The sequence below is a fragment of the Lemur catta genome, chromosome 7 (assembly GCF_020740605.2).
Source record: "Lemur catta isolate mLemCat1 chromosome 7, mLemCat1.pri, whole genome shotgun sequence".
NCBI lineage: Eukaryota > Metazoa > Chordata > Mammalia > Primates > Lemuridae > Lemur > Lemur catta.
In genome coordinates, this window is record NC_059134.1 from 72,933,032 (window position 1) to 72,950,887 (window position 17,856).

A 17,856-nucleotide genomic window follows, 5' to 3' on the forward strand; every position below is an offset into this window, starting at 1 on the left:
AAAACACTAGCACAGGTGCCAACAGATAGTGAGTGCTCAATAGAGAGAGCTCTGATTAGTTAACCAAAATGACCATACCCAATTTTCTCACCCATCAATCCCCCATCCTGACCTGTCTGAGTTAATTGCTTTTTCCCCTGGCTTTCGATGGAAATTGCTTGCACTTCTATTTGTCATTCAATTTGTCCTTCCTTGTATCATAGAAGTTGTTGACACACCTGTACATCCATCCATCCACTAAATAACATTGCACCAAGCACTTTCCATGTCCCAGTGCTATGTCAGGCACTGGGAGTTCAGAGAGGAATACGACATGGTTCCTGCCCTCAAAGGGCTTGCACTCTTGGGGTAACCCAGCGCTGGTGTGCCCAATAGGCAGAGACACTAAAGTAATATTAATCATAACAAATCTACAATTTTATTGTATCATAGTAGTATTTTTCATGGGAAAACTCAGCACTGTTGGATTTCTAGACACTTATAGGATAGGAGAGTCAGTGTTTTTAGTTCTTTTACAAATTACCTTCTGAAGGTATTAATCTGGTTTAATTTAGCAACAGACACATGACAAAGAATAATTATAAAGAACTGTGTTAAATATTGGGCTAGAAAAAGCCCAGTGTTTTCTGGGGGCTGAAGTAGGAGAGCTCTACTGCCCCAGTGGAGTGCCACAGGGCAGGAACCATATTTATCTTTGCTTTGCAGACCTTCAAACTGGACAGGGCTTACATGCCAGCTCCTCCAGTGCAGTCCACCAAAGGGCATGGGGGGTGTATGTAGGGGGGTCTTGCCCAATCCCCCTCTAGCCTGGGCTGTGGAACTCATATATTTTGTTTTGTATGAGGAAACAGAACCCCAGATGGTAGAAGTGACTTGCCCAAGGTCACACAAATGGAGAGTGGCAAATATTTTAACAGCTAGCATCTATTGATTCTTTTGTATATGCCAAGCATTGGCTGAGGGGCTTTACGTGCTTTTTCTCATTTAGTCCCTCTGGCAATTCCATGAAGTAGGTACCCTTATTTTTCCCATTTCACAGATAAGGATATTGAGGTATAGTAAAAGACTTTCACAGTCATCGAGCCAGTAGGTAGCCAAGTCCAGATTTGCTCTCAGCAGATGGTGGTTGACGTTGGAGTAACAGCCTGATCCTGTACCTGTATGAACGTCTAGGGCAGGTGGACACCAGGGGGAGGGGCGCACAGTCTTGGGCGGGAGCCCAGGGAACGTACAGCGGGGTGGGCCGGGGGCGGAGCCTCCACCGGGCCGTTCGCAACTGGCCTCAGGGCAGCGGGAAAGTCCCGCCCCCAGCTGAAGGAGGGCGGGGATTGGCTCTCGAGGCCGATTGACGGCGCAGGGTGCGAGCGGGGACCTCAGCGGCAGAGGCGGGAGCGCGAGCAGGAAGTGTGAGAAGAGGCGGCCCAAGGCGGGCTGGTGAGGGGCTGCCTTGTACGCTTTGCTGAGTCTCCGCCGCCGCCCGGGTGCCTGGGGAGATGGAGGGGCCGGGGCTGGGCTCGCAGGTGAGTGCGTCTGGGCGGGGGCTGTCAGCGGGGCCCGGAGAGCGGCTGCGGCTGTGGGGAGAGGGAGCTTGTGCGTGTGAGGCGGCTCGGTGAGGGGTTTCCGGGGGCGGCGGGGCCTGGGCGGGGGAAGCCGGAGCCTGGGAACACCGAGAATGACGCTGGGAATTCTCTCCGAGGCGACCGGGAAGAAAAGGCGAGGACTGACGGGTGAGGGCCCTAGCCAGCCTCTCCGGCCTCCGTCCCGGGGCCAGGGCGCCCCCTGGGGCCGGCACCCCCGGCCCGGCAGCCCGAGCCCGGCAGGGACCGCTGCGGGGCTTGGGGAGGGGAGGACGTTCGTTCCTGGGAGAGGTGTCAGGCGATACACCTGAGTTGGACCGGCCCTGCCTGACCTTGGCTTGGGGTCTGAGCGGTTCTGTTGATTTCCTTTTCAGCTCTGGCGCCTTGGCACCCGCCTTCGCCCCACCCAGCCCTGTTTTTAGCTCTGGTTTCCACGTCCTTGCTTACACCTTGAAAGAATTAAGGCTGCTTGTTTAGGATGGAGGAAAGGGAGCCCCGTGATAGCGACCTGCGAAATCCCAAAGGAGCGTATTCTGTGGAGGAGGTGTTATAAAATCCAGATGTAGTTCCAGAGAACGGACGCGGGCCAGTAGGGGAAGTTGTGGGTAGTTGTTGGCTCCAAGAGAACGAGATTTTTGTCCTTTTTGCTTATGGCCCTTTCCCAGTGCCTAGAGTACTGACTGGCATACTGTAGACCTTCACTTAGTATTTGTTGAATTAATGAAGAATTTCCAGATTCAGCCAATTTTGATGAGTGCTTTGCATATGCCAGATGCTTTTATATACATTATTTTATTTCATAATTGAAGCATCCTTAAGAAAAATATACCATCCCCATTTACAGGTGAGAAAACTGGAGAGTGAGTTAGGTGGTAGAATTTCTAGAGGTTTGGTACAATCAGATTATTTGACCTCTAATCCTGAGAGTTCCTCATGCTCCCCGTTTCCCTTCTTTCAGCAGCCTGGTGTAGGTTTAGTAAGGACCAAAATATCTGGAGAAGTGTCAGGGTGTTCTTATTGGGTAGTCTCACATTTGGACAGGAAAAATTAGTTTGCAGTCTTACTGGATTTTGCAAAAGGATGTTGAATCTTCACATGGAAACTATGCCTCATTCTTTTTCTCTCAGAACCTCAAAGAAAAGTTGGTGGGAGTAACTAGCATGTCTTAATTACTGCCACTTATTTACAAAAGCCTTTAGGTGCTTAAAGTTCACTCCCTTATGCTGAAGGGAAGACAGCCTACCCTGGTTCCCGCACTTGTGGAGGGAGAGAATGATTTGGAGGTAGAAATTAGACAAAGTAGAAAGATCATTGTTGTTGTTAATAATAATCATTAATATCCAAATAATAATCAAAAAAGTTGTTGTTAACTTTTTCACTAATAATGTGAAGACCTCACCTATATGTGGTGCTTTACAGTTTGCAAAATGCTTCTATGATCCTGTGATGTGAGGAGAAATGATTATTCTAATTTTAGAGATAAGAACTGAAGCTCAAAAAGTTGGAGTAACTTGCTACGAGTCAAATAAATAGCTCCTAAATGATAGAGCCAAGACTAAGACTTCGTTCATTCATTCAGCAGTGTGTTTTGAATGTCTACTAGGCAATAGACACTGTTCTAGGTGCTGGCAAAAAATTATTGAACAAAATAGACAAAAACATTACTGCTCTGGTTGAATTGAATTTGGCTCTCTTGATTCCAAGTTCACTGCTGATGAGTTTGTGCCAGAATTTGCCTACATGATTTGGTCCCCAGTTTCCTTCTGACGCTATCTTTTTTGCCCAGTCAACCCAAGCCACACTGGCCTCACAGTCTCTGTACTTAATATTTGCTTTGCCTGAATGCTCTTTCCTCATGTACCCACTTGGCTTATTCTCCTACCTCTTTAAAGTCTTGACACGAGTGTCACCTCAGTGTGGCATTCTGTGACCCCTATATTTAAAATTGCAAGCTCTTCCCATTATCAGCACTGTGAGCAACACTCCCTAACTTCCATCCTTGTTTTACATTTCTCAATGTTTAATACCATTTAACATACTTATTGGTCCTACTTATTGTTTCTTTCCTCGCCACTGAATGTAAGTGCTATAAGGGCAGTGATTTTTATCTGTCATGTTCACTGCTGTGTGCCTAGTATCTAGAACAGTGCCTAGTACTGGTGGGTACTCTGTAAATACTTGTCCAGTGAATGAACTTGGAAACTTAACTCTGGTTCTGTTAATGTGAGAAGTTTTAATAGCTATCTGTCAGATCTCTCTCACGCATGTACTCTCTCTCTCTCTCTCTTTCTCTTTCTGTCTTTCTCACACTTTTTCTCTCACTTTCTTTTTTTTTATTTGATAATCCGTCAAGATAGTGACCCTCATCAAAGTTTTGATTATGGTTTTCTAGGTCTTGGTTTTCTTTTAAGTTAATGCCCACTGTAACATCAGCAATACTTCAGCACTATTTAGAAAAATAATTGGATTCATGATATCTCTGTGTGAGAAATATTATGTGATCCCCCCTATGGCTTAAAGATGCCCCAGTTCTCTATTGTGGTATAAATTACCCCAAAATAGAGGGGCGTAAAGCAGTCATTGTCATGCTCATGGACTCTTTGTATGAAGAATTTGGATGGACTGCTGGAGGATTGGTTTGTTTCTGTTCTACCACTTCTAGAGCCTCAACTGGAAAGACTCCTAAGCTGGGGATGACTCCATTGCTGGAGCTGGTGTCATCTAGGGGTGTCTTCACTCACATCTGGCAGTGAATGCTGACTTTCAATAGGGACACCTTCATGTGACCTGGGCCTTTGCACAGCATGGTGGCTGGGTTTCCAGAGCAAACATCTCAAGAAATGGAAAGAGGACCTGCCAGTTTCTGGGCCTGCAGACTGGCACAGTGTCACTTCTGCAGTATGTTATTAGTGAAGCAGTCACAGAGCTCAGTGAAGAGGAAGGGACATAGACCCCTACCTCTTGATGGAGAAGTATCAAAGAATTCTGGGGATGTGATGTTAAAATCACCACACATGTGCCCATATGTCTCTTAGATAATTTTCATAGTATCTTGTTATACTTTTTTCCCCCTGTGGAAGAGAGTTACATGTTGCATCCCCTTTTCCCCTCTTTTTTGTTTTTTTTTTTTTTGTTTATGTATTTTAATTACAGCAACAACAACAACAAAAAACATGTTATCCTGGTGTCTTGAGTCAGTTTGTAGACTGGAATCCTAGGAGGACTAGAGAAGGTAAAATGGAATGGGTCATGGAATACTTGGCACTGGAAGGCTTTTCAGTGAATTACCTAGTTCAGAGATTCCTAAACTGGTATATAGGGTAAACTTCAGGGCATTAATGAACATATTGAAATTATATCCAAAAGTTAGGTTTCTATGTGCAGTTGTGTATTTCTCTAAATAGAGAGGCCTTAGTTGGTAACATTTTCAAAAAGGGCCATGACATTAGGAAGGTTTGAGAACCATTGATCTAGTCTAACCCTTTTACTTTTCCCATGAAATTGAGACTCAAAAACAATAACTTATTTTCCAAAGATCTACATCAAGTTAAAGGCAGAGCCCAGGTCCTAGGGCTCCTGAAACAGTGCTTTTTCATTGCCATTCAGGTGGCCCAGTTATGATGGTGATCTTTATTGATTGTTTGTTGTCACCTGGAGTCCACCTATTCTTGAATCCAAGGCTTGAGAAGTAGTCTGTTTTGCTATGCTCAGAGGATGGGGAAGAGAATATTCCTAACTAGAATATGAGCTCCTTGAAAACCAAGGATCTTGTCTGTTTTGTTCATTGCCATATCCCTGAATGAATGATTAATGAAGACTCTTGTGACTTTGCTGGCATCATGAGAATTTGCTTAGTCTATTCTGTTACCTTAATGTTGTATGCAGCCATGCATCAGTTAAGCTTCCATATCCATAAATGGTTGTTAGCGCAGTGAAATCTTAACCAGTGCACAAGTCAGTAGTGACTATTGTAATATCTCCTCTTAGCACCATAGAATGTGAGAGTTAAAAGGAACGTTATAGGTATATCGATCTGCCCCTTTCATTTTACAAATGTAGAAACTAGGGCCAAAAATAGGGTAGATGATTAGCCACCATCATACAGCCAACATGAGAATACTAGGAATCTGGTTAGTTGACACCTGTTCCTTTCAGTGCAATCAGGAGAGATTAGGCTAAGAGAATATTGCAGAAGCCGGAACTTGGTTTCTTCTTCCCTACCTTTGAGACTCAAAGTTGCTTTTCTACTTCTGTGTATGTCTTTACCCTCCTTTTCCTGATGATCCTTCTACTTCACAAACAGTAACATTCCAGCTCCCCTGTGTTTGAACAGGGGGACAGGAGCTGGTTGCCAAATTCATATTCTCATGGGTTGTAACCCATGGGTTGTAACATGGGTCATGTTATAAGAATTGAATGTATTTCTAAGTTATATTGGTTAATTAATAGCTCAATATATACTCATGGCAAGATTTGAATTAAAGATAGTGGGTATAAAGCTACCTCAAATTAGCCTTTTTGATAATTTTGAATTTTTTTGGAGGGGGCTGACTTGTCAAATTAGATTAGATTGTCTTTGTTTATACTTTCCGTGTGACTGATCAATAGCTCCTATGAATAGAATTGTCAGCTCTGCTATTTTCTTGTTTGCTTATGCTGATTATTACCTCAATTCATGGCTTCTTTGTAGAAATCATTTAAGCTGCTTGCTTATTTTGGGAGAGGTAATTTAGTTAAAATTTGGTAATATAATTTGAAAATTGCTTAACCTAATATATATGATAATATGCTGAAGGTCCCACCCTCAGCCCCTCTAGTTGTGGAAACTGCTCTGCCTTCAGGTGCCTTGTAAGTGGAGTAGGAGTGGCCTGCTTGACATACAGATCAGTGAGATTGTCAGTGTTAAAAATTAGTAAAGGTTAAAAAACTCAAATTTGTAAATTTTATTTTTCCTTTTTTTTTAAAGATAAAAATCTATAATAGAAACATTAAAATTTTCTCCCATTACCCAGTGTGTTACTGCATATGTGGCCTTAAGTGTACTCTCCTCACTTTGGAGACCATTGACTTCAAACATAGGATTTGAATTTGTATAGTTATTTTAGGTTTTACTTTGATCTGGATTTAGGTAAAAATTGATGAAATGAACAGAAGAACCTCCTGTTCTGTAGTCTGTTATTGCCATTTAATCATATAGAATCATACATTGCCTTCTTTTATCATTTTACTTTGATTGTCTCTGTTGTATCTCCCCTATTAGACTTAAGCTCTTACAGGATAGACACCCACGTCTTCTGTGCTGCTTAGCATAATGCTTTGAATACCATAAATACACAGTAATTAATTGCTGCATAAGTAAATGCTCTAAATTGTGGATCTTCTTTACTCTGACACGTGTAATCCTCCTCAACTTTATACATGAAAAATGAAGCTGATGTCCTTAACCCCTTAAGACAGTATAAGAGGCAATAAATTTGTATTTGTAGAATGAGTCAATTTTCTATTATGAAAAATCTGCATGTAGACAAAGGATTAATCTTCCTAACTTACAAACAGGAACAGATATACATAATTCACTAGAAAAACAAGTAGACTATGAAAAGCCAGTCCACAAAAAAGAAGATGCTGGAGAGCCAATATACATAATAAGAAAAACAAAACACTGACTGTTAGCAACTAGGGGGGTGCAAATGAAAAGCAGGATGCCATTTTTTAACCATCAGATTGGCCAGACTGTAAAAAGATTGATAATACCCAGTTCTGGGAAGGTTTGTAGGGAAAAAAAATACTTATATACTGTGCTGTTGGCACTGAAGTGGGGAGGGTATTTGGTCAGCATCTATTTATATTTAAAATGCTTTTATTTTTTGACCCAACAGTCCTCCTTGGGGAATCAATCCTTTAGAACTAGAATGTACAGGGTGTTAATTGTAGGATTGTTTATAGATATGAAAGGCTGAAATCAACCTGTGCCTCTAACAGTAGGGGAATGGTTGAATAAATTATGCTAAATCTATACAATGGAATAATATTCAACTATTACTGACCTATAGGGCTGTACATGATATATTGTTAGGTGAGAAAAGCAAGTTGAAGAATAATGTGTATAATATGATCCCATTCTTTGTTAAATAAATATAAGAAGAAAATTATAAAGAAATTGTATGTGTGTATTCAGTATAATATATATGTTAAAGTATAACATAAACATAATAAGGAAGGATACACCAAACTGTTAATAATGGTTATCTCTGGTTGTATATATAGTATTGGAGAGGAAGGAGTCCACATTGTTAATACTTTATTCACTTCTTTATTGCCAGGTCTTTAAAATTAATATGTATCATTTTACAATTTTAAAATTTTAGTAAAAAAATTAAGTTTTACAGGCTGATGTGTAGGTTCACACCTCTAATCCCCGCATCTGGGAGGCTGAGGTGGGAGGATTACTTGAGGCCAGGAGTTCGAGGCTAACCTGGGTAACATGGTGAGACCTCGTCTCTACAAAAAAATTAAAGAAAGAAAGAAAAAAAAAAACATTAGCCAGGTGCCATGGTGCATGCCTGTAGTCCTTGAGCTCAGGAGTTCAAGGCTGCAGTGAGCTGTTATGGCGCCACTGCACTCTAGCCTGGGCAACAGAGCGAGACTTTTATATAAAAGACTGATTTCTCTGTCAATCTTAGCTGTACTTTTGGTTAACATCTGTTACTTATTGACATTCTAGAAATTCTTGAGTGTAGTTCAACTCTTCCTCAACCCTTTGTCTCCTTCTAGTTGAATATGATTATAATTACTGTGATACCATGAAAAGAATCCTAAAGTAATGTTCTTATTTACATTCTAATCTAACTACCTATGTTTTTATTTTTAGCTGCGTGTGACTGTGTGTGTGTGTGGTTGATTATTTACTGGATAAATCAGAATTTAGCTATTCAAAAGAGTGGGTAGAGTGGAAAAGGAAAACACCAGAGTTCAAAAACCACTGAACTAGTACCTCTTTTCCCTCTGGTTTGCCCCAGCCTGGACTTGAGCCCTGGAAGTAAGCATCAGTGCAGATAGGGAGAGCTCCATGAGAAGCCATCCAGTTCAGGCTCAAGGAACAGGAAAGGGGTCTCCTGGGAGCACAGGCACCAGAAATTCTGAGGGAGAACTATCTGAGGAATAGTGATCTCAAGAGAGTAGTTCTTAGAAGTGACACCAGAAGTACAATCCATAAAAGAACAAATTGATAAGTTGGACTTATTCAAAATTTAAAACTTCTGCTCTGTGAAAGAGACTTTTAAGAAATGTGAAGGTAAGTTACCGACCAGGAGAAAATATCTGCAAATCACACATTTCACATATCTGACAAAAGACTTGTATCTACAGTATATGATATAAAGAACTCTCAAAACTTAACAATAAGAAAACAAATAGCCCAGTTAAAAAATGGGCAAAAGACTGGAGCAGGCCCTTCACCAAAAAGATATACAAATAGCATATAAACACATGAAAAGGTGCTCAACTTCATTAGCCATTAGGGATATGCAAATTAAGACCATGATGAGATGTCCTTATACACCTGTTCGACTGATAATAACCAAGTGCCGGTGAGGATGTAGAACTTTTGGACCTTTTATACATTGTTATTGACAATGCAAGATGGTACAACCACTCTGGAAAATAGTTTAGTGATTTCTTATAAATATGTCTACTATATGGGCAAGCATTTCTTTAGAGAAAACAATTGATGTGTTTTATTAAAGTTGAATACTTTAACTTCAATATTTATTTAAAATGGGTTTCTTATAGATAGCATATAGTTTATTTTTTTAATCCAGTCTAACAATCTCTATCTTTGGGATTTTTAAGACCATTTGCATTTGACATAATTATCTATCATTATGGTTGGAATAAATATAGCATTTTTATCTTTTTCTTCTTCTTCTTTACTTTTCTTTTTTATATTAACCAAATATTTTATAAATATTTTGTCTTTACAGTTGGCTTATTACCTAATACCTCTGTTTTGTTTATTTAGAGGTTGCTCTTGGACTTTCACTTTTGCACTTTTAACTTATTACAGTCTATCTTCAAATACTATTATAGTATCTCTTACAACAATGTACTATTTCCCTTTTATTGTCAAGACATGTAAAAAATGAAAAAATGTCTTTTATGTTTACACACATATTTACCCACAGTTCTGGCACTCTTTATTCCTTTGTTTTGATCTAGATTTCCATCTGGTATTTTCCTTTAGCCTGAAGAACTTCGTTTATCATTTCTTGTAGTGTAGGTCTGCTGGGAATTTTCTTAGCTTTTGTTTGTCTGAAAAAGTTTTTATTTCACCTCCATCTTTGAAAATATTTTTGTTGATTCTTCCAAGTTTTTATTTTTTTTCTTTCAGCACTTTTAAACTGAAAGAGCTGAAAATGCTGTTATCTTCTGGGTTGCATTGTTTCTGATGAGAAATCAGAGTTTATTCTTATCTCTACTTCTTTGAACATAATATGTCCTTTTTTCTTCAGTGTGTTTTTAAGATTATCTCTTTATCATTGTATTTAGTGATTTGATTATGGTATTTCTTGGTGTAGGATTTTGGGGTTTGTCCTGCTTGGGTTCATTGAGCTTCTAGTTGCTGTGGGTTTATAATTTTTACCAAATTTGGAAGATTTTTGGCTATTCAGATATTTTTAAAACATTCTTCCTCCTCTTCTTGAACTCCAATTGCACATATTCAGTCTTTTTCTTTCTGTGCTCCATTTTGGATACTTTTCATTATTGTGTCTTCAAACTCAATGGTCTTCTATATTATCTAATCTGCTATTAATCTCATCTGGTGTAATTTTTATTTCAGAGATTGTTTTTTGTCTCTAGATGTTACCTAATCTTTTATCATATCTTCAGTTTCTTTGCTCATTTTGCTTATGTTCCCCTTTAAATACTTGTACATGGTTATATTGGCTGTTTTAATGTTTTTTCCTGCTAATTCTGTCATCTTTATCATTTCAGGGTCTGATTCTTTTCTTTGGTTATGGGTCACACTTTTGTTGCTTCTTTGTCATGTTTAGCAAGTTTTGATTTGATGGTGGACTTTGTAAATACGTGTTGTTGAGTATGTGGTATTTGTTGCCTCTCTTAAAGAACATTGAGTATTGTTTTGGCTGGCTGCAAAGTTAATGCTTCTCAGTTTGAGTACTTTGAAGTGTGGTTTTAAAGCTTATCTCGAGTGGTTCTGGAGTAGCCTTTACTCCAGGTATGGTTGTTCAGCCCTACTACTAAGGCGTGGACCTCTCATGTCGCCACTGAATACACCAGGGGATCATCAAAGACTCTCCACTTTGGCTGGTCAGAATTTGGACATCTTCCTGATGCATGTGAGCTCTGGTAATTGTTCAGCTTACAAATCCCCAGTCAATTTTTTGCCTAGCCTTGTTAGAGTACTTGACTGGTCTAGTATTCAGCAAAGACTCAAAGGGCCTCCTGTGCAGAATTTTAGAACCCTTTTTATCTGCTTGGCTCACTTCTGTTGAAATCCGCCTCCAACTTACAGACACCTCAGCTTCTCCAATCTCAAATTTCTGTCCTCTCAATTTAGCAAGGCTGCTGGGTACTAAAACAAAGTGTTTCCTTTTCAGTGTTCACAATTCCAAAACTACTGGGATGATAGTGGGGCTCAGCTTGTTTTATTCTCTTTTTTTGGTGATCACAGTCTTGTTTTTTCCTATTGTCCAGAGTCTAAATACAGTTTATTTCATATATTTTGTCCTATTTTCTAGTTTTTTTTTTTTTAATAGACAGCAAGAGGTTAAGTCCAATCCTTGTTATTCCATCATGCATGGAAGTAGAAGGTCCTACTTCATTTTATAATCAACATATAGCTAAAAAAGAGTATCTAGAATGTATAAGGGCTACCATTCAGGAAGAAAAAGACAGAAATCTAGTAAAACAAAAGTGGACAAATTGCTTAAACATGGACTTTACAAAAGAAGAACTCTAAATGGCCAATAAACATGAAAAAACATGCAACTTCATTAGTAATTATAGGGAAATACAAATTAGAACCACTATAGGGTATGTTTACACATTCTTCAGCTTTGCAAAAATTACAGAGTTTGATACTAAGTGTTGGTGAGGATCAGAGCAACGGAAATTTAAATTGGTACAACCATTTGGAAGATAAGATAAACATATCTTAAAAGGCAACAATTTCACTTCTAGATATGTGCTCTTGACAATTATTTGCATGTATATCCAGAGACATGTACAAGAGTGCTCATAGCAATATTTCTTATAATAGCTCCAAACTGGGAACAATCTACATATCTAGCCAGTAAAATAGACAAATTAATTGTGGTATGTTAATATATTGGAACATGATACAGCAATGAAAATGAACCTATTGTGCCTTTTACAACAATGTGGATGAAGCTTATAACTCTAATGTTAAGCAAAAGAAATTATAGAGAATACATAGAATATGATTCCATTTACATAAGGGTTTAAAAATGTAAACCTGAACTGTACTTTTTATGGTTGATACATAAGGGATAAAATTATAAAGGAAAGCAAAAGGTGGTATTACTAAAGTCAGGAAACTTCCTTTAGTGTGAGAATGTGATAGAGCATAGCGCTTGTTAGGGCAGTGTTCTAGGGTGCTGGCAAAGTTTTATTTCTTGACCTAGATGATGGTCTCATAGACGTTCTTTTTATATTTATTTTTTACACTTTACAAAAGAAAAAAATTCATATATGTACATATGTTTTATGTACTTCTCTGTATATGATATATCATAATATTTTAAGAGTTTAAAAATGTAATGAGTCTCATTTTTTATGTGGCTGTGAGGACAGTTTCAGAAAGGAAATTCTAAAAACATTTCAAGGTAATGTCATTGAAATAAGTAATAATCTCCCAAGGAGACTATGTTGAAGATATAAGTTCTGGTGTATTTGTTTTTAAAAAATCAGCTTTTTAAATTTTGAATAGGTACCCATTAATTGCTTAATAAGTACAATTTAGGAAGGTTGCACTTTAAGGTGTCATTTCTTTAGAGAAAACAATATAATGTGTTTTATTAAAGTTGAATACTTTAACTTGAAACTGTTTCTGCTTGGAAATTTGAGTAATTTGAGATCAGTTAGATTGGTTATTATGTAAATGAATGGTCAGAGGTCTCACCATAATTAGGGTCACACTGCAGATATGTTTTTTTTAAAAATTTATTTAGAATATATGCAAATAATATACACACTTGATATATTTGTACTGTCTGGAAACTTTGAGAAACTTTGAGCATCCCACACTTTAGCTGAAAGAGTCCTCTCAAGTAAAACTAGGTCTTTGTTTTGGAGTGTTAAAATGATTCAGTAAGCTCATTTATGCTAAAGACTTTAACCCCCTCCTTCTGCCTGCTTGTCCACTAAATATTTTAGCAAAGTTGTTGACAAGTGTCAAAGATTGCTGATCTAAGTTGATCTTCTACCCTAGAGGTGATAATGAACCCAAAAGTCCATGGTAATGGAAAGAAGAAACAAAATACATCCATAATCCACAGAATGGATAATTGATCTTAAATTACTTTGGGGGGCTTTTTTTTTTTTTTTAATAATGTTGGAAAGTCCCTTATTGGGTTTCTGCCAAAGTCTAAGCTCAGTGTTTGAGATTAGAAACACTCTATCAGTTCAAATAGCAAATCTAAGATAATACTTTGTTTAAAGAGAAATTTTTTAGCTTGCCATTTGCTGCTACTGTTAATGGGTTATCTGAATGTAACATTTCATTAAGCTGATGAGACTGTCTTGGCAGTAGTTCTTTTTACGCTCACCAAACCCTGTTGTCACTCTGTATTAGTTTTCTATTACCTGGATAACAAATTACCCCACATTTAGTGGTTTAAAACAACACCTTTATTAGCACCATCCTCTAACCAACTGGGCTAGTGGCCACCATTGTAACACCTGTTTATTATCTCATAGTTTCTGTTTGTTAGGAGTCCAAGCATGGCTTAGCTGGGTCCTCTGCTTAGGGTCTCACTAGGCTGACATGAAGACTGAACTATATTCCATTCTGGAGCTCAGGGCCCTCTTTCCTGCTTATGTGGTTATTGGCAGAATTTGCAGTTGTATGATCAAGATCTCAATTTTCTTGCTGGCTATCAGCCACGAACTGCTTTCACTCCTTGAGGCTGCGCACAGTTTCTTGCCATGTGGCCCTCTCACAGACCCTCTCATATAATGGCATCTTACTTTTTCAAGGCAAGCAGAAGAATCTCTTGCTCCAGTCGGCTAAGACAGTCCTGTATAACATAATGTAATCATGGGAGTGATTGTCTCATCATCTTTGCCATATTCCATTGGCTAGAAGCAAGTCACAGGTTCTGCCCATACTCAGAGGGAAGGGATTATACAAGAACTTGATTTACTGGACGGGTATCCTTAGGATGTGTCCACCACAACCCCACAAAGCAGGGGCTGGGAGACCTTCCTACCATGTCAATAAATATGATCCTCTACCCACTACAAAAATTCCATTTGTGCCTTTTCAGATGACCTTTATTTTATGACAAAACATGTAATTTGGATTTTTCAAATATTAAGCATATTTCCTAGTGAACAGAATTAAGATAAAGAAAATCTTCTCTAGGATACACTTCTAAGACTCCAAAAAAATTCTCACTTATTAATATAGATATTGTTGATAGTAACAAATGCTTCATTATGTAATTGAATGTGACATTAATTCTCTTATATGCTTTGTCAAATTGCTCTTACTCTTCAGTGCAGGAATCACAGCCATGGCCCCCACCCTCCAGGATTTGGTCGATGTGGCAACTGTGCGCATGAAAACAAAGAACTTGCCAAGGCAAGAGAAGCTCTTCCTCTTATAGAGGACTCTAGTAACTGTGACATTGTGAAAGCTACTCAGTAAGTCTTCCAAATGCTTTGTTTTATCCTTATGCTGTGGTGAATTAATAATAACATATGTGCAGTTCATGGCACTCCATATGCTTACCTTCCTCACTTCATAATGGTAGTTCATTAACACCAGCTCTATGTAGGTTTGTCATGCTAGCATCAGAGTGCTTAGTATAGTATACCTTACCTGTTTATGTGCCAGGCTCTCCCATTAGATTGTGTGTAGCTTGTTAGCAAAAGCATGTTTTCATCTTTGTAGCCCCGGTGCTTTGGCACGCTTCCTGTCTTCTATTAATATAAGGTGCCCAGTAAATGTTTGTTGAATGAATGAATGATTTTAAATGACACTAAAGCTAGTCTCTGAATTTGAAACACAAATCTGAGTCTTTTAAAATGCTCTACAGGCTAAGTATGTAGATAGGATGAAAAATATCAGCTCACACATTTATAGATATTTTTAAACAATTATTTTTTTATTGAGTACTTTCTATGTGCTTGTCCTGGGTGCGCTGGAAGAAAGACAGTAAGGTAAGGTGGAAATATGTTCTCTGACCCCTTGAAACATATAGTGGGTTGTTTTGTTTGCACTGAAAATAAAAGTACATTTTGAAGGTTTCCCCTTAAGATCTCCGTATAACTTAAGGTATTCACCTTAAGTCAATTATTTCCAACATTTTTACCCTCATGAATCTCATTAATAATTAACATCTACCCTAGCTCTTGCCGTTGAACAGATTTTGAAATATTTTCTCCATCAAACTACGTTAAGCAGTAATCCATTTTCTTAGTAATCAAACATAAATCTGCCCATCAGATTGCCATGCCCCTCAAATTAGCATGAAAGGAACTAATGTTACCATACTAACTTGGTATAATTTCTGTTAAAAGCAAAGATGTTTGGTGATTAATTAGCCTGTTTGGCTTTAATATAGACTATTGTTTATGTTAGTTAAAAAACACATTGACAATTATTTGAGTATTCTAATTACTAGTTTATATGAACTCTAGAGGTCCTGGGAACCACTACTTCAGGTGAATATTATTTGATATTGTTTATATTTACATGAAGATGAGAGTGTTCTTAAGGTAGATACTTGCTTGAATGACAATGGAAACACTTAAACCTTTCTTTGCTACCTGTAGAACTCTGTTATGATGTGAGAAATTAGGCTATATTCACAGGAAATCTCTGTAAAAACTCACATTTTATGTCTGTCCTTAAATTTCCTTCAGGTCTTGGACTTTCTCAAGTGGTTGTGGGAGGATCTGTAGGTAGTATTTGGAAAGGGCAAAAGAGAGCTGGGATACGTGTGTGTGTGTGTGTGTGTGTGTGTGTGTGTGTGTGTGTGTTTGTGTGTGTTTTCTAAACCACCAAAATCCTAATTAATGTGTATTCTTATTATGTTTCTCAAATAAAGAGAGTGTTTGTTTTTCATTAAAATGTTAAAGGTGACATTTAAAAGATGGAGAGTATAAGGATATGTGTGTCATTATCAAAAACTTACTCAATATTTTCACTTAGTATTGTCAAACAGATGTCTCTGTCTTTTAAAAATGCCAAAAAGGCACACACACACACACACACACACACATTTATACACACATTTTGGTAAAGCAGAAACTATTCTAATTTAACAGTGTGGGAAACAGAGACAATTCTGCCATTTGGTTTGATTTTTGACCCTTGAAGGCCTATTGAAACTTTCACGTCCTTCTAAATAGAAATAAATGTTAAAAAGAGTGACAAATAGTTTGTTGGGACTTCATAGTTTCTTTTGAAAAGAAATATTACTAATGAATGCTTTTTAAAAATTATTATAGCATTAAAAAGAGGTATTTCTCACTCTTAGCAGTCAGTTGGTTAAATATCTCTCAAGTCCATCCTTCCTTTTCCATTCCAGTTGCCTCTCTTTAGGCTCTCATTGCCTCTCACCTGTATTTATTACAGTAGCCTCTAAACTGGTCTCTCAGTCTCTGTCCTCACCCTCTTCTAAGCAGCTTTTGTACTGTCACTAATGTGATCTTTCTTAGAACTCAAAGTCTGAGTGATTCCTCTTTAAAACCCTTTATTGGTTTCCCATTGAACCGCAGGTAAAGTCTAAACTTCATAGCATGGCATAGAAGGCTCATGTGGTCTTTATCTACTGCTTCTAGCCTCATCTCTCACCATTCCCTCTCTTATGCCTTATGCTTCAGCAATGCTAAATTGTTTTTATTTCTCTGAACATCCATGCTGTATCACATCTCTGATTTTTGCACATGCTACTTCCTCTGCCTGAAATGCCCTCCCTTCCTTCTGTCAGCCTATAAAATATATCTTAGTTTCATCTTCTTCAGGAGGTGCTAATTGTTTCTTCTTCTGCTATACCTATGTACATAATTGTCCATATTTTGTTGTTGACTTTATCCCATTTTAAGTTTCCTTTTAGTCTTTCTCCCTTATTGTGAGGTTATTACAGGGGCTTGATTTTATTTAGGGATAAGGTTGTAGTGAAGAATCAGCACCATGCGTTTTTGGCACGTGGTGGAGGATCAAATAAAACTTACTGAAGGAGGACAATGTGACTGTTAAAGTTTATTTAAGAAGATCAAGTTCAATTCTAAATAGATTAATCTGATCATTAAGTAAACCAGGTTTACTTTTGTTGTTTGGCTTTACAATCTGTCCTCTTTGTGCATATCTTTTTTGTTAATTATTGTATTTGTTGGCTGAAAGACAGTTTAGATAAAGAACATGGTAAAAGGAAGAAATTTTGATATTTGAAATTATTTTAACTATATCAATTATGCCTTTTTTTTCTTATTTGAGATACGGAATTTTTGAACGATGTAAAGAGTTGGTAGAAGCAGGATATGATGTCAGACAACCAGACAAAGAAAATGTGTCACTTCTTCATTGGGCTGCTATTAACAACAGGCTGGATCTTGTAAAGTAAGATGGGATATATGTGTGTTAATTGCATATTTATAATTTTAGGTCTCTCCTTCATTCGTCTTTTTCTTCAATTGCAAGTATGCATATTGAACCATCTATAATCCTCTGTTAGAAATGAAGTCCTGGAACCGCCACACACACCAGTTAATCTTTTTTTTTTTTTTTTTGTAACTAAATATGGAATACAGTTTTAAGTGGGCATGTGTTGGATTGTATAAAATATTTCCCTGTTATAAAACACTACTGCCTACCCATTTTTTTTGTTTTATACCTTAGCATGTAAAATGTATATGTATATGTGAATGTGTATATATTTTGTGTTATAGGATTATATATTTAAAATCCTCAAGGTTTAAGGAAATGAAAATTTGTTGAAGTTTAAAATATTCTAATACAAATTATACTCACAGGCAAACTCCTTTTCTGTGTAAACAAACTAGTATA

At 37.8% G+C, this 17,856-nt stretch overlaps 1 protein-coding gene across 2 annotated transcripts in view; it reads left to right on the forward strand.

The window, feature by feature from the left end:
* Window positions 1–1,378: 1,378 nt before the first annotated feature.
* The window catches only part of ZDHHC13 (zinc finger DHHC-type palmitoyltransferase 13), a 46,295-nt gene continuing 29,817 nt past the window's right edge, over window positions 1,379–17,856 (forward strand). The window contains exons 1-3 of one of the 2 annotated variants that reach the window (XM_045557666.1): window positions 1,379–1,520; window positions 14,341–14,486; window positions 17,287–17,409. In XM_045557666.1, coding sequence (XP_045413622.1) covers window positions 1,494–1,520; window positions 14,341–14,486; window positions 17,287–17,409 — 296 coding nt within the window. In that variant the 5' untranslated portion in view covers window positions 1,379–1,493. The remainder of the gene's footprint in view (window positions 1,521–14,340; window positions 14,487–17,286; window positions 17,410–17,856) is intronic. The other variant, XM_045557667.1, reaches the window with a different exon arrangement.